Source organism: Coregonus clupeaformis, chromosome 19 (genome assembly GCF_020615455.1).
Source record: "Coregonus clupeaformis isolate EN_2021a chromosome 19, ASM2061545v1, whole genome shotgun sequence".
Taxonomy (NCBI): Eukaryota; Metazoa; Chordata; class Actinopteri; order Salmoniformes; family Salmonidae; genus Coregonus; species Coregonus clupeaformis.
In genome coordinates, this window is record NC_059210.1 from 11,678,491 (window position 1) to 11,699,406 (window position 20,916).

A 20,916-nucleotide genomic window follows, 5' to 3' on the forward strand; every position below is an offset into this window, starting at 1 on the left:
TCAGTGTTATATCTCTTCTCTCCAACATCCCTCTGAGTGGCTACAAAGACTGTTCCCTCTAATATCTCTTCTGTCCAACATCCCTCTGAGTGGCTACAAAGACTGTTCCCTCTAATATCTCTTCTCTCCAACATCCCTCTGAGTGGCTATAAAGACTGTTCCCTCTAATATCTCTTCTCTCCTGAGCTTGGAGTGGAATTAAAAAGGCTCAGGTACTCATTTCAATTTCATGGTACCGATCAAATTAAATTAAATGTTATTTGTCACTTGCTTCGTAAACAACAGGTGTAAACTAACAGTGAAATGGTTGCTTACGGGCCCTTCCCAACAATACAGAGAGAAAAATAGAAAAATAGTAGAAAGATAATAACACAAGGAATAAATACACAATGAGTAACGGTGTTCATATTTCAGAGCAAATATAGAGGGACGAGTACTTAAGCAATAGAACATGTGACCCAATTCAAGCACTGCTTCCCTCTGGAAAAAAACAAAGAGCAGTGGGCGGGATGTTCACCTTTGACCCTGTCGTTCTGGTACAGGGTGATCTCCCCTTCGGACTGTGGCTGGTAGGACTTAGTCACCACAAAGTGCTTCCCTGCCACAGCACTGTACAGCTTACACTGGGGCCCCTGGCCGTCTGTGCCACCAGAGAACGCTTCCCGACCCCTGTGTGGGCTGGAGGGACAGAGGAGAGGAACAGAGAGTGGTGTAAGCTGAAGGTTAGTCTGCAGTCACAAAAATAGACTGGATGATTTCCTGTGGTCACATACACTGGTATATTAAATGGTGCCCAGTCTTTAGGTAGTCTATTAAATGGAGCACAGTCTTTTGGGCGTAAGGCATACTTTTGCAGCCTGTGACCTCCTGAAACATTGTACTATGTGTTTAGAGGGGATATTCAGGACAGAGGACAGGGAAGAGATATGGAACATAAATCTTTTCAGATAACATATAAATGATATGGGTATGATATGGGTATGTACTGTACTCAGTGAGCAACACACCTCAGTAGCAGAGGCAAGCGCCACTGACACAGAATGAAAGGTTGTACAATGGCGCCCTCTGTTGGACTGCTGTATAAGTGGCGATCTACAATATGAGGTCATATCTGGAAGTGGATACATCCATAATAATGAGTATGATCAACCCTGTGCTGATCTTCAACACGATGTTGATATGTTTCATTTCACACTCAAAAGTCTGACATCCGATAGCATGGATAAGTGAAATATGTAGCAATTGGGACACAGGAAAAATATATATATTTACAAAAAAAAACATTTACCAATACTGCATAAATGTTTCTAAATCCAGAACACCAGCACAATTTTTCAAGTTATTGGATAGTGCTTGGACAGTTTAATTACTATGAGGGTCCACTGGTATAAGGGTACAATCCCTTGGACACAGCTTTATAATGAAGCCTGAGGCAGTGACGAAGCTCTCCTCTGTTGGTACAACACAAGTGCTCCTTCTAGCTAATTAAAGCAGTGAACTATCTCTGTCCAATGGTTGTGCGGAGTAACTATACAGTGTGTGTCCCTCCACAGGGGCTCTGTTACCACCCCTGGCTGTGGTCCAGACCTACTCTCTACACACATCATCTGTTCTACAACACAACGAGGACAACAGGGAAACTAATCACAACTATTATCCACACAGCACTTTACCTCTCTCTGATTTATAGAGAGAAATTACACAGGGGAAGAGGGCGTAGATGGAATCATTAGAATGGCTTCTGCACTACAGTATGAAGTTAAGGGCCCCAATTTACGATTCTCTTGTCTATTTTGCACAAGAGCCTTGCATAGCAAGGCTAATTTGCACATAAACATATTGTGTGGACTTAGAGTGTTTGTCGCGAACTCTGATGCGGATGTGGTGTGAATCAAATGCAGGACACAGGAGCTAAGTCAAACCAGACTTTACTTGCATAAACCAAAATAACAAAACGGGTCTAACCAACCCGGAGGCGAACAATACGCCACAGTGCGTAAAACAGTCCAAAACCGACTGCGCACAAAACAACAGTGCGACGGTACAAAATGAGTGACTGGCAAACAGCACTGCACCAAACGACAGGTGAAAACAATTACACACAACACATGACAAACTAATGGAACATATAAAGGGTACATAATCACACTAACAGGGAACAGGTGTACAACAACTAGACAAAACCAAACGAACATCGAAACATACAACGGTGGCAGCTAGTACTCCGGGGACGACGACCGCCGAAGCCTGCCCGAGCAAGGAGGAGGAGCAGCCTCGGCCGAAACCGTGACAGTGTTTAGACTTCAAATACGTTCAGTGTCACTCTCAGGAATACAGCGTAAAAGAACAAGGTTAACACCGACAATAACAACACATATTGAAGCTCCACAGATGACACGGGGTGCTCAGATAGAGATGTTGACGATGGCGTACTGTACACATCTCACACACAACCAAGGCAGCAGCAGCAGCAGCAGCAGAGTGGTGACATCCTGGTGAGTTCACTGCCTGTGATCAGCCCAGGGGATGAGAGGCGAGCCTCCTCCCGCAGCCCAGGTACACAGTGTGACTCCACCCCCAGCCCAGGTACACAGTGTGACTCCTCCCCCAGCCCAGGTACACAGTGTGACTCCTCCCCCAGCCCAGGTACACAGTGTGACTGTGACTAGGGCTGTTGCGGTGACCATATATATGAGTCATGACAGCAGTCAAATTCCACGTGACTGTTGAGTCACGGTAATCTCCTTTTATGCACATGCTTTGGTAGTACCCAATTTGCTAACTACCATCAGGTCCTAATGGCCTGGTACTCAGGGCTCTATTGTCCTTCTAACCACTTTGACATCAATGCATATGCACTCGAAAATCACATCAAACACTTGTCATCAAAACAGTTCAACAGCAGGTTGAAACAGTATAAAACGTTGTTGTGGATGTTTTTTCAAAGCCTAACACAAAGAAATGGACAGTGCTTTCCAAGGTGATGATTAATTCAAAACACCCATACACATATTAGAGCTTATGCATAGGCTTATGAGCAGAATACCGAATTTTTGGGGGGGAATACAAATTCTGATTGCGCCTTCATAAAATACATAGCCTACCACATGCATGGCATAAAAATATTAAACAAAACCGATGTAAGATGTCTTTGATACATAATTAGTCTAGCCTTTGACTGTGGACTGTATTATTATGCATACTGGATGGACTGGTTACCTTATGCTATGCTCCAAAATGTATATCCACGAGTCTGGGAGAGAACGTAAAGCCCTACGCGATGGCTGTTGGTTCATTGATTATGCAGGGCGTCTTACAGTTAGCCTTAAATTCATAAATTTGGATTTGATTTTGAATAGTCTAATAATAGGGAATGTTTTATATTTTCATAATTTATTGGGTCACACATTACCTTTAGCTATACAGAATATCTCACCACCATGCATTTCCATCTCCTCCTCTCTCTCCTTTATTCATTTCTCAAGCACGCAGACGGGCTGTCAACAGTTTAGTGAAATATGTTTAGTTGCGAAACCTGAAGGAACAAGGTCGGAGAGCCCATGGCATACAGAGTTTTGGCGTAATATCACCTGTCAGGCAGCGAGACCATGCTCCTCAAACAGTGGTTGATGCGTGGAGTGAATTAAGTGTTATATTTATTCCTCAGCTACTAATATTAAGCACATGCTCCGCTATAAAACCGAAGTAGCCTACAAAACGGACCAGCAGGAAAGCATACGGCCTCCTGCTCATTTGATAATGGACCATTCTAAATCAAAAGACAAGATTAAATTGATAATAGTATGATGGGTGAAAATATGATCGCTTGATGAGAGAACATCTGTGCAGCCTGGGGCAAGCTTTTTTCGCTACTTTTTCAAATCATCAATTGATACAGGAGGGGGTCACAGTTCCAGAGCGACCCACTAGGTGTCATCCTCCCACAACCTTAGGAAGCTCCTCACTCACAGTCTGGACTAATCATGATCCTATTGGTGTCACATGTGTCTACCTGTTCACCTGTGTATTTATACCCTCACTTGCCTATGTTCCCTTGCTCAGTTTTCTCTGCTAGTTTCCCTATGCCTAGCAGTACTAATCAGTGTCTGATCGCGGGACGTATGGACAGGTACGTGAGAAGTGTTCTCCCTGTTTATTTATTATTTCAGTCACAGTTAGTATTATTTTGTGCCGCCTTTCTTTTTCGTGTAAAGTCTGTTATTTTGTATCCTGGCTTCGGGACCATCAGTAAAGATCCTTGTTTCGCCATCTCTGCCTACTGCCTACTACGCACCAATATGGACCCAGCAGAGGCAGCACAGTATCATTGCGCATTGGCAACGCAGGGAGCCATGCTGAACCAGCACAACCGCGGCCTGCAGTAGATCACTGAGAATCTCCACCAGCTGACGATCGCCGTGCAGAGCAGGGTGGACACTCGACCAGCAGCAGCGTCTCCTGTCTCACCTGCGACATCGCGGGAACCCCGCCTACCACCTCCGGAGAGGTACGACAGATGTCCAGAGGGCTGCAGGGAATTCCTTGCCCAGTGTTCCCTGATATTCAGCCTACAACCCTCCTCCTTCCCGACGGAGCAGGGCCGGGTGGCCTACATTATCACTCTGTTGACGGGTCGGGCCATTTCCTGGGCTACTCCGGCGTGCTCCGATTCCTACCTATTCACCCGGGAGCGACGCAAGGTGTTCGACACCTCTCGGGTGATGTCGGGGCACGAGGCCGGGAGGCAGCTCATGGCCTGTCGGCAGGGTGACCGTTCGGTGGCGACTACTCCGTGGAGTTCCGGACCCGGGCTCGAGAGGCAGGATGGGAGGAGGCCGCCCTGGTCGTTCTTTACGCTCAGGGGCTATCGGAGGGGATAAAGGATGAATTCTCCTTCAGGGAGCTGCCTGAGCGACTGGACAGCCTCGTCGACCTCTCGGTGCGGGTAGACAATCGGCATCGTGAGAGGGCGCACGAGAGAAGCATGACGCAAGGCGTGCCTCCGCGTCCCCATATCAGCCCGGAGAAGCCGGGTAAACGGGAGGGCTCGTTAGTATAGGGAGGGGTGCTAGCGAGCCGGAACCTAAACCCCAACACCAGAGACTCCCTGACTTTTCTCCCTGTCAGGGTTCAGTGGGCACACACTACGCGTCGGGCACATGCATTGGTGAATTCTGGGGCCACAGGAAACTTGATGGACGCGGGGCTGGCCCAAGGGTGGAGCGTTCCGTTGCTCTCCCTCTCTGAGCTGGTTTCGGTCATGGGCCTGGACGGCCGGCCGTTGGGGTCGGGCTTCATCACTCAGCGCACTGTCCCCGTGCGTGTCCGGGTGGCGGGGGGGCTATGGGAGGATATCCAGTTTTTCATTGTGGACTCTCCGGAGTGTCCCCTCATCCTTGGGCACCCCTGGCTGGTCACCCACAAACCCTGGATAGACTGGTCCACGGGGCGGCTCATCCTGGAGGGAGAATCCGCCGCATTCCGTTCCGGTCTCCACCGACCACTCATCAGCCCAAACCACCATCCCAGACCACCTACCAGTCCTCACCTCTTCCCCAGGTCCCGCTCTACGAACCGCCTACCGCCCTAGCGGCGTTTGCCACTGGGAGGACAGCGGCTACAGACTCCGTCCTACGCCCAGACCTGGCAGGCGTTCCCCGGGAGTATTGGGATCTGGGGGAGGTGTTTAGTAAGAGGCATGCCAAGGGCCTATCTCCTCACAGGCCATATGACTGCGCGATCGATCTCCTGCCGGGCGCCATGCCCACACGAGGGCGATTGTTTTCCTTGTCCCGGCCGGAGACGCTAGCCATGAGGGAGTATATTGACAAGGCACTTGTCGAGGGACACATTCGTCCCTCTACCTCACCCGCGGGAGCGGGCTTCTTCTTCGTGGGGAAAAAGGACGGTGGGCAGCGGCCGTGCATTGATTACCGGGCGCTCAACGACATCACGGTTAAGAACCGCTACACACTCCCCCCTGATGACGACTGCATTCGAGTCGTTGCAGGGAGCCTGTGTCTTTACCAAGCTGGACTTACGTAATGCCTACAACCTGGTGAGGATTCGGGAGGGGGACGAGTGGAAGACGGCGTTTAACACACCAAGTGGGCATTACGAGTACCAAGTCATGCCGTTTGGTCTAGCCAATGCGCCTGCGGTGTTCCAGGCATTGGTCAATGACGTGCTCCGGGACCTCCTCGACTACAGCGTATTCGTGTATTTGGATGATATCCTCATATTTTCGAAGGACATGAGTGAACACCAGCAGCACGTTCGGCAGGTCCTCCAACGCCTTCTCCGTCACCAGCTCTACATCAAGGCGGAGAAGTGTGTGTTCCACACTGAGACAGTCTCCTTCCTGGAGTTCATCGTCACCCAGGGGGACCTATGGATGGACCCAGCCAAGGTCAGCGCGGTACTGGATTGGCCCCAGCCCTCATCCCTCAAGCAACTACAACGGTTTTTAGTGTTTGCACATTTTTGTAGCCGATTTATTCACAATTTTAGCTCCCTAGCCGCTCCCCTGACAGCCCTCACCCAGACGAGCGTACGCTCCTTCGCCTGAACCCCGGAAGCGGGGAACGCATTTGATGCGCTGAAGCGGCGCTTTACATCGGCCCCGGTCCTCGGGCATCCTGATCCGTCTCTGCCGTTCATTGTGGAGGTGGATGCTTCAGACATTGCAGTGGGAGCAATCCTGTCCCAGCGGTTCCTCACGGATGGTAAGACTCACCCCTGCGCATTTTTCTCCCGTTGGCTGTCCCCGGCGGAGCGGAATTATGACGTGGGGAACCGTGAGATGCTAGCGGTCAAGCTCGCCCTGGGGGAGTGGAGACATTGGCTAGAGGGGGCCGGCCATCCATTCGTCGTATGGACTGACCACAAGAACTTAGCCTACATTCAGGGGGCCAAGAGGCTCAACTCGCGCCAGGCCAAGTGGGCGTTGTTCTTCACTAGGTTCCGGTTCACCATCTCATACCGTCAAAGAACACCAAGCCTGACGCGCTCTCCCGGCAGTTTGACCCCGTGGACCTGGTGGAGAGGGAAGACCCCATTGTTCCCAACGCCCTGATTGCTGCCACAGTTTCGTGGGGAATTGATAGGCTGGTCAGAGCAGTGCTACGGCGGGAGCCCGATCCGGGCGGAGTTCCATCGGGGAGGATGTACGTACCCAAGGCTGCGCGCTCGCAACTGCTTCAGTGGGCACACGTGTCCGACCTCCCCAGCCATCCAGGGGGTGCCAGGACATTGGCGTTCCTGCGTAGGAGGTTCTGTTGTCCATCTGCTGAGGGGGATACGCGTGCCTTCGTGGCTGCTTGCCCAATGAGCACGCACACAAAGTGCTCACGTCAGCCCGCAGTAGGGCTGCTCCGACCCTTGCCTATCCCCAAGCGCCCCTGGTCCCACATCTCGCTGGATTTCATTTCCGCCCTACCCCCCTCTGATGGATACACAGTCATCCTGGTCGTTGTGGACCGGTTCTCAAAGGCTGCCCACTTCATTCCCCTTCCCAAACTCCCGTCGGCCCGGGAGATGGCTAAGTTGGTGGTGCAGCACGTTTTCCGGGTCCATGGCCTTCCCCAAGATGTGGTGTAGGATCGGGGCCCATAGTTCGCCTCCAGGTTCTGGAAGGCATTCGACACATGCCTCGGCGCTTCCGTCAGCTTGTCTTCCGGCTTCCATCCCCAGTTGAACGGGCAGACGGAGGGCATCAACAAGGATCTGGAGGGGGTGCTGAGTTGCTACGCCTCCAGCAACCCAGCTACGTGGAGTCAGCGACTGCCGTGGGTGGAGTACGCCCACAACACCCTTCTCTGCTCGTCCACTGGCCTGTCCCCTTTCCAGTCCCAATATCGGTACCAACCCCCCCTATTCCCCGAGCAAGAGGAGGAGGCGGTGGTTCCGTCGGTCCAGGCCCACATCAGTTGCTGTCGCTGGAGGCAAGTACGGGTGGCGCTTAAGCAGGCCTTGGTCAGGTCTCAATATCAGGCCAACCGCAGGCGTCGCCCGGCCCCGGTCTTTCGCCAAGGACAGAGGTTGTGGCTCTCCATGCTGGATCTTCCCCTCCGCGTGGAGTCCAGGAAGCTGTCCCCCCGGTTCGTCGGGCCATTCAGAGTGGTCCGGTGAGTCAACCCATTGGCCTACTGCCTGCAACTTCCCACCACCATGCGGGTGCATCCCACATTCCATGTGTCCCTCCTCAAGCCCGTCGCCACCTGTCCCCTGGCTCCCCCTCCTCATCATGTTCTCCCGCTGCGCCTCGTCGGAGGGCAGCCGGCTTTTACTGTGGACCGGATCCTGGACTGCCGGCGGGTGGGGAGGGGTCTCCAATTTCTGGTGGACTGGGAGGGTTATGGGCAAGAGGAGCGGTCCTGGGTGCACAGGGGGGACATTCTGGACCCAGGGCTGATAACAACATTCCATCGCCTCCACCCAGTGGCGCCGAGGTGAACGGCTGAGGGGGTCGCAGTTCCGGAGCGACCCACTAGAATGTCATCCTCCGAGAACCTTAGGCACCTCCTCACTCACAGTCTGGACTAATCATGATCCTATTGGTGTCACTTGTGTCTACCTGTTCATCTGTGTATTTATGCCCTCACTTCCCTGTGTTCCCTTGCTCTGTTTTCTCTGCTAGTTTCACTATGCCTAGCAGTACTAATCAGTGTCTGATCGCGGTACGTATGGACAGGTACGTTATAAGTGTTCTCCCTGTATATTTATTATTTCAGTCGCAGTTAGTATTTTGTATTTTGGCTGTCAGACAGTTTTTTGGAGTCTTATTTTTCGTGTAAAGTCCGTTCTTTTGTATCCTGGCTTCGGGACCATCAGTAAAGTTCCTTGTTTCACCATCTCTGCCTACTGCCTACTGTCTATCCTGCACCGCACCTGGGTCACACCTCACACCAACCCTTACAATCAATAGCCTATAGTCGCACCATGCAGCCCATATACAGTGGGGAGAACAAGTATTTGATACACTGCCAATTTTGCAGGTTTTCCTACTTACAAAGCATGTAGAGGTCTGTAATTTTTTATCATAGGTACACTTCAACTGTGAGAGACGGAATCTAAAACAAAAATCCAGAAAATCACATTGTATGATTTTTAAGTAATTAATTTGCATTTTATTGCATTACATAAGTATTTGATCACCTACCAACCAGTAAGAATTCCGGCTTTTCTTTAAGAAGCCCTCCTGTTCTCCACTCATTACCTGTATTAACTGCACCTGTTTGAACTCGTTACCTGTATAAAAGACACCTGTCCACACACTCAATCAAACAGACTCCAACCTCTCCACAATGGCCAAGACCAGAGAGCTGTGTAAGGACATCAGGGATACAATTGTAGACCTGCACAAGGCTGGGATGGGCTACAGGACAATAGGCAAGCAGCTTGGTGAGAAGGCAACAACTGTTGGCGCAATTATTAGAAAATGGAAGAAGTTCAAGATGACGGTCAATCACACTCGGTCTGGGGCTCCATGCAAGATCTCACCTCGTGAGGCATCAATGATCATGAGTAAGGTGAGGGATCAGCCCAGAACTACACGGCAGGACCTGGTCAATGACCTGAAGAGAGCTGGGACCACAGTCTCAAAGAAAACCATTAGTAACACACTACGCTGTCATGGATTAAAATCCTGCAGCCCAACCGTGAAGCATGGAGGTGGAAACATCATTCTTTGGGGATGCTTTTCTGCAAAGGGGACAGGATGACTGCACCGTATTGAGGGGAGGATGGATGGGGCCATGTATCGCGAGATCTTGGCCAACAACCTCCTTCCCTCAGTAAGAGCATTGAAGATGGGTCGTGGCTGGGTCTTCCAGCATGACAACGACCCGAAACACACAGCCAGGGCAACTAAGGAGTGGCTCCGTAAGAAGCATCTCAAGGTCCTGCAGTGGCCTAGCCAGTCTCCAGACCTGAACCCAATAGAAAATCTTTGGAGGGAGCTAAAAGTCTATATTTCCCAGCGACAGCCCAGAAACCTGAAGGATCTGGGGAAGGTCTGTATGGAGGAGTGGGCCAAAATCCCTGCTGCAGTGTGTGCAAACCTGGTCAAGACCTACAGGAAACGTATGATCTCTGTAATTGCAAACAAAGGTTTCTGTACCAAATATTAAGTTCTGCTTTTCTGATGTATCAAATACTTATGTCATGCAATAAAATGCAAATTAATTACTTAAAAATCATACGTGATTTTCTGGATTTTTGTTTTAGATTCCGTCTCTCACAGTTGAAGTGTACCTATGATAAAAATTACAGACCTCTACATGCTTTGTAAGTAGGAAAACCTGCAAAATCGGCAGTGAATCAAATACTTGTTCTCCCCACTGTATGAATTGATTTGTAAGACATTCTAAGGTTTATATCATTCACAACTAAAGTTGCTAAATAACTCTAAATCTAGCATCTAGGACCTCTTTCAAATTATCACTTTTACGCTCAACATAGCCACTTCACATGCACACTCGCTCCAAAATGGGAAAAATATCCTTTCTATTTTATTCCGTTTTTTATTATATTCTTCTTACTATAAAATCATATAAAATAAAATAATGGCACAGGATTTATAAGCATATCTTGTCAGCTAAATGAACAAGCCTACAGCCTATGGCATGGAGCAAAGCCAGATAACTAACATACAGTAGGCCAACTCATATTCTGTTCTTCTGAAATACATTTTCTTCATGTCATAATGTTTCTTTAGACCTGACTAAAATAAATAATGGACTTATTGGGATGGTGTATATTAAATTGATTTATTCGACTTTTTAAAATGTAGATGTTCCAAAGGCAAGCATCAGCAGCTTGTATGTGTGGAGGCCTGGAGATGCTAAATATGTTTATGTTAATTAACGGTCAATTACTGTGAGACCGCCTACTTTTGCATGACAATAACCGGCTGATAAAATGTCAATGACGCCCCAGCCCTAACTGTGACACACACACACACGTGCACACACACACACACACACAGACACGTGCACACACACGCACACACACAGTGATAGAGTCCAGGGGCTTCATTTATAAACGTTGCTTCAAATCAAATCAAATCAAATTTTATTGGTCACATGCGCCGAATACAACAGGTGCAGACATTACAGTGAAATGCTTACTTACAGCCCTTAACCAACAGTGCATTTATTTTAAACAAAAAAAGTAAGAATAAAACAACAACAAAAAAAAGTGTTGAGAAAAAAGAGCAGAAGTAAAATAAAGTGACAGTAGGGAGGCTATATATACAGTAAAATAAAGTGACAGTAGGGGAGGCTATATATACAGGGGGGTACCGTTGCAGAGTCAATGTGCGGGGGCACCGGCTAGTTGAGGTAGTTGAGGTAATATGTACATGTGGGTAGAGTTAAAGTGACTATGCATAAATACTTAACAGAGTAGCAGCAGTGTAAAAAGGATGGGGTGGGGGGGCAGTGCAAATAGTCCGGGTAGCCATGATTAGCTGTTCAGGAGTCTTATGGCTTGGGGGTAGAAGCTGTTGAGAAGTCTTTTGGACCTAGACTTGGCACTCCGGTACCGCTTGCCGTGCGGTAGCAGAGAGAACAGTCTATGACTAGGGTGGCTGGAGTCTTTGACAATTTTGAGGGCCTTCCTCTGACACCGCCTGGTATAGAGGTCCTGAATGGCAGGGAGCTTTGCCCCAGTGATGTACTCTGTAGTGCCTTGCGGTCAGAGGCCAAGCAGTTGCCATACCAGGCGGTGATGCAACCAGTCAGGATGCTCTCGATGGTGCAGCTGTAGAATTTTTTGAGGATCTGAGGACCCATGTCAAATCTTTTTAGTCTCCTGAGGGGGAATAGGCTTTGTCGTGCCCTCTTCACGACTGTCTTGGTGTGTTTGGACCATGATAGTTCGTTGGTGATGTGGACACCAAGGAACTTGAAGCTCTCAACCTGTTCCACTACAGCCCCGTCGATGAGAATGGGGGCGTGCTCAGTCCTCTTTTTTTTTTTGCTTATGTGCAAAAATACCCCAAAACATGCAAACTTCAGACCATGCATACATACATTTTTTTTTGTGGTAGAAGTATTGTATTGCAAGCAGGCAAGTAAGTATTTTGTGAAAATGGGTGACATGATGACACACTTATTCATAGGAAAACATAATAACAAGAAAGAAAAGCTAAAATCAATGTATTTTGTTATTGGAATCTAAAATAATTAGACAGGAATCTATCTACTATTTATTTAACTTTCATTACCATTGCAGAATAAATTCCTCACCTTTTCTGGCCGTGATGCATTCCTGAAGCAGTTATACAATCAATTACCATCTCTAATTTAATTAGGCCTAGTAGCCTAGTAAATAGATAGGCTATGCATTTAAAGTTTTGCTGAACACACACAAAAAAAAATGGTTATTTGGGAAGGGTGATGGTTCTATGTGGAACTATAATGACTCAAATAACTGTTTGAGCCCTTCAATGGATCTTTGCAGTTCACAAAAGGGTTCTTTACTCTTTTAGTGATAATTAAACTGTAGGAGTGGCGGGTCATTAGAATGATTTGGGGCGTGGTTTGCTCACAGCTCTTTTTGTGCAACCGTGAGTGTCCTTCCAGTTTATCTAATGTGTTGTTTTATGCCATTACATATTACTATGGCCAGTCACGGTGTCTTGTGAAAGACTCACGTATGGCCTTGTGTCAATTGAGAAGTGGTTCTCAATTCTCTTCTCGGGGACCCCTAGCTGTTCCAGAGATAGTACACCTGATTCAACTTGTCAATGAAGACAATAATAACACCTTATGGAATTTTAACAATATAATATGGCTAACCAGAATAAAAAACCCTGTATGGTTCTTCAAAAGGATCTCCAAAGAACCTTTGAGATTGAGAAAGGTTATTTACAGAACCATTCTCCATAAAGGTGATATAAAGAACCATAAAAAGGGTTCTATATAGGGTTGTAACAATAGCGGTACCCTTTTTTGGTGCTATATATACTATATATATACTATATATACTTTTTTTAATGCCTCTTTATAGAACCATAAGGATGTTTTTTTTATTTTTTTATAGCACCATACAGGTTCCATTTAGAACCTTATGAGATTGGTTCCTTATAGAACCTTCAAATAGCACCAAAAAGGGATCCGCTATGGTTACAAGCCAAATATTTGGCACTATCTAATTCCAAAAGTACCAAATTATACAACAAATAAAGGGCGTTATTGTCACCATAAACAGAGAATGGAGGGCGTTTTACAGGCTGAGTTATAATGCTTGTTCACACGCGCACAGTTTTACGACGGGTCTGATTTATATAACGGGAAACATACGTATGTACAGTTGAAGTCGGAAGTTTACATACACCTTAGCCAAATACATTTAAACTCAGTTTTTCACAATTCCTGACATTTAATCCTAGTAAAATTCCCTGTTTTAGGTCAGTTAGGATCACCACTTTATTTTAAGAATGTGAAATATCAGAATAATAGTAGAGAGAATTATTTATTTCAGCTTTTATTTATTTCATCACATTCCCAGTGGGTCAGAAGTTTACATACACTCAATTAATATTTGGTAGCATTGCCTTCAAATTGTTTAACTTGGGTCAAACGTTTCCACAAGCTTCCCACAATAAGTTGGGTGAATTTTGGCCCATTCCTCCTGACAGAGCTGGTGTAACTGAGTCAGGTTTGTAGGCCTCCTTGCTCGCACACGCTTTTTCAATTCTGCCCACACATTTTCTATAGGATTGAGGTCAGGGCTTTGTGATGGCCACTCCAATACCTTGACTTTGTTGTCCTTAAGCCATTTCGCCACAACTTTGGAAGTATGCTTGGGGTCATTGTCCATTTGGAAGACCCATTTGCGACCAAGCTTTAACTTCCTGACTGATGTCTTGAGATGTTGCTTCAATATATCCACATAATTCTCCTACCTCATGCCATCTATTTTGTGAAGTGCACCAGTGCCTCCTGCAGCAAAGCACCCCCACAGCATGATGCTGCCACCCCCGTGCTTCACGGTTGGGATGGTGTTCTTCGGCTTGCAAGCATCCCCCTTTTTCCTCCAATCATAACGATGATCATTATGGCCAAACAGTTCTATTTTTGTTTCATCAGACCAGAGGACATTTCTCCAAAAAAGTACGATCTTTGTCCCTATGTGAAATTGCAAACCGTAGTCTGGCTTTTTTATGGCGGTTTTGGAGCAGTGGCTTCTTCCTTGCTGAGCGGCCTTTCAGGTTATGTCGATATAGGACTTGTTTTACTGTGGATATAGATACTTTTGTACCTGTTTCCTCCAGCATCTTCACAAGGTCCTTTGCTGTTGTTCTGGGATTGATTTGCACTTTTCGCACCAAAGTACGTTCATCTCTTGGAGACAGAACGTGTCTCCTTCCTGAGCGGTATGATGGCTGCGTGGTCCCATGGTGTTTATACTTGCGTACTATTGTTTGTACAGATGAACGTGGTACCTTCAGGCGTTTGGAAATTGCTCCCAAGGATGAACCAGACTTCTGGAGGTCTTGGCTGATTTATTTTGATTTTCACATGATGTCAAGCAAAGAGGCACTGAGTTTGAAGGTAGGCCTTGAAATACATCCACAGGTACACCTCCAATTGACTCAAATGATGTCAATTAGCCTATCAGAAGCTTCTAAAGCCATGACATCATTTTCTGGAATTCTCCAAGCTGTTTAAAGTCACAGTCAACTTAGTGTATGTAAACTTCTGACCCACTGGAATTGTGATACAGTGAATTATAAGTGAAATAATCTGTCTGTAAACAATTGTTGGAAAAATGACTTGTGTCAGTAGATGTCCTAACCGACTAGCCAAAACTATAGTTTGTTAACAAGAAATTTGTGGAGTGGTTGAAAAACGAGTTTTAATGACTCCAACCTAAGTGTATGTAAACTTCCGACTTCAACTGTATAGGGTACGCCAAGTTTCTAAATCTCAATATTTTTATACGTACATATTCTTTTCAGAAATGGCGCAAACAGATATTTAGTGTGAAATTTATGCAACGATTATAAATGAGACCCCAGCAGAGCGGCAGAGAGAGAGTGAGAAAGTGGGCCAGAGGAGAGGAGAAGAGCAGCTCCACATGCCCTCAGTGGCTGCTGCCTCATTAAGCTTCCATAGAGACTCTGTCAAAGTCACAGCCAAAGGCATCCCTCATGCTAACTACCTAGCATAGCATACTCTGCTTCCCTCATGCTAACTACCTAGCATAGCATAGTCTGCATCCCTCATGCTAACTACCTAGGATAGCTTACTCAGCTTCCCTCATGCTAACTACCTAGCATAGCATAATCTGCATCCCTCATTCTAACTACCTAGCATACTGTAGCGTCACTGTAGGTACCTAGTTAGCATAGCGTAGCCTCCTCTGTTTTACTGTGAGTAGGTACTAGGTAGCCTACTATGGAAATCACTAAAGAGTTTCTGTCAAAGTCACAGTCAAAAGTCATCCCTCATGCTAACTACCTAGCATAACATAGAATAGCATATATCCTCCTCTGCTTTAGCTCCCACTGTGTGTGAAGCACTATAGGGTAGGAAAACATGACATACACATCCATTGTGTCTGACCAGGTGCTGGGTATCAAAGAAATTATCAATAAAAGGCGGAAAGAGACTGCAAAGTCTGCACAATACGTTCCCAGGGGTCCCATGGGAGTAAAATGTAGGATGCAGTGTGTGAAGCACTCTAGGGTCTCATCCAACAATACTGAAATGTACATTACATTATGTTTTTGTGTAGCTATAGCATCAAATATTGAGAGTTAAATCCAACTTATTGTAAATGCTAAACACTTCATAGGCTATGAATGCGTAGGCCTAATCATGTCATGGCCATTCACTGCCACGGTGTAATCATACAGTAAAATGTCTGACCTTTTCTTATATGGCAGCAGTCAAACAAACCATTGACCTTTAAGTCAAGGCTATACACTTAATAGCCGTGTGTGTGCGTGCGTGTGTGGGAGGGTTTGCTGAGCCAGACAGACTGCTCCTTCCTGTTTAAAAGTCAAGCTGTCCACTGTCACACTTAACTAATATTTCTCAACCTTTTTTATACCATGGACCAGCAAGTTACGGTCGCTCTTGCACTTAAGCATTTGAGAAAGGCCTAAATCAGTGTCAGCTAACTGCTACAGTATGTTGGTGTAATGGTGGAGTATTGAGAGGCTGGGGAATATGCTTAAACAGTGGCCATCATATTTTTGCAGTTTGGTGCAAACAAAAATTATGGAGAAAAAAAAATCATAGTTATGAGGTCATGACAAATTAGCTGTTATTGTACCTTTAGACACTGGTTGTGTTTCGTACAGTGCCAACGTGATGGTAAGACTGTGGATTACGTTGGACCAAAAATCATACTCCCAAATAAAAAGCCTGGAACCGAGGCTAACATTGCTGCAACACTAGGGTATTGTACTGTGAACATGTGCTGTGGAAGGTACTGTGTGACACATAAGAGATCATTATGAATGGGATGAATAATAGATACCAACATATAACCCAGTAAAAGCAGTTACCCGCTACACGCTACAAAGAGCACATCCTTGTTTACCACCGAGATTACATGGCACCCCTACTCCCCAAATCGCCCCTAGGGCTCTGGTCAGTGCACTATATATGGAATAGGGTGTCATTTGGAACTCAGTCATGCATAAACCCACCCCTCATACCCCGAACTAAAGACAGTGATTACATAAGGATGTTTAAATTGGAGGGGGAGTCGTGGGTTGAGGTATTTATGCAAAACAAGAACAGGATGAAAATAGGTTCTCCACAGCAGCCAATGGTTGTGTTTGAGTATTGTCATATTGTGCATTGTCATAATGAGTATTGTCATAATGAGTATAGTCATAATGAGTATAGGGAGGAACTAGCTGTGTCCCATTTTAACTGCTCCACTCCAGTAACGGTGCCAGTAATAATGTATTCATACGCATATAAGGTGCCAGTAATACTATATTTATATGCCAGTAAGCAGTAACGGTGCCAGTAATAATGTATTCATACACCAGTAAGATTCCAGTAATAATGTATTCATACACCAGTAAGCAGTAACGGTGCCAGTAATAATGTATTCATATGCCAGTAATCAGTAACGGTGACAGTATTAATGTATTCATACACCAGTAATGTGCCAGTAATCATGTATTCACACGCCAGTAAGCGGTAACGGTGCCAGTAATAATGTATTCATACTCCAGTAAGCAGTAACGGTGCCAGTAATAATGTTTTCATTTACCAGTAAGCAGTAACTGTGCCAGTAATAATGTATTCATACACCAGTAAGCAGTAACGGTGCCAGTAATAATGTATTCATAAGCAGTAAGCAGTAACGGTGCCAGTAATAATGTATTCATATGCCAGTAAGCAGTAACGATGCCAATAATAATGTATTCATACTCCAGTGAGCAGTAACGCTGCCAGTAATAATGTATTCATATGTCAGTAAGCAGTAACGGTGCCAGTAATAATGTATTCATACGCCAGTAAGCAGTAACGGTGCCAGTAATAATGTATTCATACTCCAGTAAGCAGTAACGGTGACAGTAATAATGTATTCATACGCCAGTAAGCAGTAACGGTGCCAGTAATAATGTATTCATACTCCAGTAAGCAGTAACGGTGCCAGTAATAATGTATTCATACTCCAGTAAGCAGTAACGGTGCCAGTAATAATGTATTCATACTCCAGTAAGCAGTAAAGTGCCAGTAATAATGTATTCATACTCCAGTAATCATCGCTCACCTGACTGAGAGGAGGCATAGTGAGGCAATCACAACAACTCATTATACGGGCTGAACACAGGCTGAACACGGGCTGAACACGGGCTGAACACGGGCTGAACACGGGCTGTACACGGGCTGAACACGGGCTGAACACGGGCTGAACACGGGCTGAACACGGGCTGAACACGGGCTGAACACGGGCTGAACACGGGAAAGCAAAGGGGAGAAAAAGGTCAAATTTTCATAGGATCACTAACGTGATTTCTGTCATTTTTAGATTCATTTTAGATTAATTTCCTTCTTACGTGAGCAGTGAGTAATTGGCATGGCCCATTTACTGAGCCTGTTGTGCTCTCCATAGACCCCCCTGCTAGGTGAAGAGACTCACACACTCACACACACCCGCACGCACTCACACTCGCACACACACGTGGTCATTAACATGGACCGAAGATTTCACAACATATACTCCTACTCAATACTCCAGACAACTGTCTAAAACACAAACATCCACTCCAACATCCACACCGTAGATCCCTTTCCCGCAGTCAATTACCTAGTGGTCTCATGGATGGAATGTTATTCATATTTTTCTTAATTTCATAATTCATAAACTTTGTTTTATTTAAAATATGCAGAAAATCCGGTGTTTCTATGTCAAACGGTTTTGTTTTATTTCTGTCTTCTGTGATGTATATAAAGTGTAATATTGGGATGCAATCTCAGAATTGAATACATTTCAACTCTATATCTGACATGGAACAGGCGTCTTCTTTTTTTAAAGCCCATAACCAGGTGTATACATTTGTTTCAAAGTAGATTTGTTTAAGACTACCAAGAAACACTGTGTGACCCTGATTTAGCCCACTGCAGTAAAAGGTTAAGAGAGATTGATTGGACCGACGGTTGAGCACATCTAGCATCTCTACTCCCCAAGATGCAATGACGCTGCATGGGCCAACATCCACACACATCCATACATACACATCCACCCATCCACATTTTCATGAAAGACGGATCAGACTTTCAGTGAGTGTGACAAATCTTCCATCTCTATTCCCAAGCTGCCATGTACTCCAGGGACTTTTGGGACAGATGTTTTGGGCCAAAATACTCCTTTGTAATAGCAGGTTCTGTAACGGGTTAGGGTTAACCCTAACCCTAACTTTTTGGAAAGTGACACCATATATCAGTGTATCCTAAAGTCGGTAACATGGTTCAAATAATAGGTTGGGCAGCTCCATAACAAATCAGGGCCCACCCATAAGAATTACAATATCAATATGGACCCCCGTAAAAAATTCCATGATTTCAGCTTTGGCACCCACAAGAGATGTTGGGGGCCCTCAAGAGTCAATGTATAATTTAAATCCTGGTTCGTGACTGACCTGGGCTGGCGCTGGGGGGTCTGTCTGTGTGCCTCCTCCCCCAGGCGCCCCAGGGAGGGCGAACGTGAGCGGGGAGGGCGGGGAGCCCCCTTCCCCATGGTCCTGACTGTTCCATTGGGGCTGGGCATCTGCTGCTGCTGGGCCCGATGGGGTGACAGGCTACGAAGGGGAGAGTGGCTCGGTGAGGGCAGGGGTGACCTGTTGTTCACGTTCAGGTTGTTGTCGCTGTTGGAGCGTTGGAGCATAGACCGTGGAGCAGTTAGTGTACTTCGTGGGACCTGCTGGCGCCGGGTGGGCTGGGCCGGCGCCTCCCTGAAAGGCACTGAAGGGAGGGAGGGAAATTAGAACAAGTTTCAACAAGGAGAAATATTACATAATTTGTCATTTCATAATTTCATAATTTCATCATTGTTTCTCCAAAATAAGCTGGTTGAATAACAGAATAAGTGGTTATTTCTCTCTCTCTCGCTCTCTCTCTCGCACACGGACACACACACACCCACACACACCCACACACACCCACTGCTTATTTGGGTTCAATAGAGAACCAAAGGTAGTCTCCAACCTCGAGGCATTAATAAGCATCATTGAGCCTTAGTGGAGCTGCAATGAGAGCTCTAAGCTCGCTGGTCTCACAGGCTCAGAGCAGGCTGCCTGGCTGCCTGGCTGCCTGGAGGAGAAGAGAACTTCTATTCAACTCAAGCTATAATAAGAGCGTTGGTGGAATTCCCCCGTGTTTGATGCAGTGCTCGGCTCACACAGCTGAAGCATGATTAATGATGATGTTTATTTCTCCGCTGCCTACTAAATATCAGGGAGGAAGAAGAGGCTTGTATACAGCAATACACTGTTTAACCCAGAGAAGATAGGCCACTGTGTGAGAGAAACGACACTGCTTTGGAAAAGAAAACAACCGTACTGTGTCATAGGAGAAGGGTCTATAAAAAAGGCCTCTCCAGAATACCTCTTCCAAAAGGCCTGAGTATGTGTGCAAGACTCTCAAAAGCACAATTTAAAGCGATGACCCCTCAAAACTGTGACTGTACCTATGGAATGCATGATAATATAGAGTAGGTCCATGCTGCATTGAGAGGAAAGGTCACATGTCCAACCCCCAATGGCAGGTCCCAACCCCTCTCCTCCTGCCTCTCCTTGCCTCCACCTGACTCTCCCACTAACGCTGATGTCTGGATGGTCTATCATCAACAGTAGAGGCATAGCTAATTAAAGATGGGTGATATGTATGGATCTACATCAGGGGTCTTCAACCTTTTCTTGCCCAGGGACCCCCTCCTAGGCAAACCGGCAATCCAGGGACCCCCATCATACATTAGCAAAAAAGGTTTGTGTCTTAGCATCAGGTGAATGATAATGGCAAGGAGAAGTAATCAACATTTTAAAATGAATAGATTTGGTAGATAGTTTTCCAATATTTTGACCTCCACACATTATAATTGATAGAGGAAGTGTAAACTCTAACATAGCCTATTAGCTATAAAAGTAACTACAAACACATTTTCACTAAGAGCATCTGTTTAGCTGGTTTAGCAAAGGTTAACCATGTGTTTGCATTGGGGACGGGGGCATGGGACAGGGGGTCTTGGGGGTGGGGAATGGAATTATTATTTTTTTCTCGTGGGGCAGCTCTTGGGGAGGAGAGGGGTGGGACTGTGTGTATGTGTATCTATATGTGTGTGTGTGTGTGTGTGTGTGTGTGTGTGCACGTGTGTGTGTACAGTGCATTCTGAAAGTATTCAGAACCCTTGACTTTTTCCACAGCCTTATTCTAAAAA

General features: G+C 46.2%; 1 protein-coding gene across 1 annotated transcript in view; it reads right to left on the bottom strand.

The window, feature by feature from the left end:
• Positions 1-20,916, bottom strand: part of LOC121531646 (SH3 and multiple ankyrin repeat domains protein 2) — a 140,952-nt gene that overhangs the window by 82,164 nt on the left and 37,872 nt on the right. Inside the window, exons 10-11 of the mRNA XM_041836997.2 lie at positions 19,124-19,445; positions 518-678 (exon numbers count right to left, since the gene is read on the bottom strand). Coding sequence (XP_041692931.2) covers positions 518-678; positions 19,124-19,445 — 483 coding nt within the window. The remainder of the gene's footprint in view (positions 1-517; positions 679-19,123; positions 19,446-20,916) is intronic.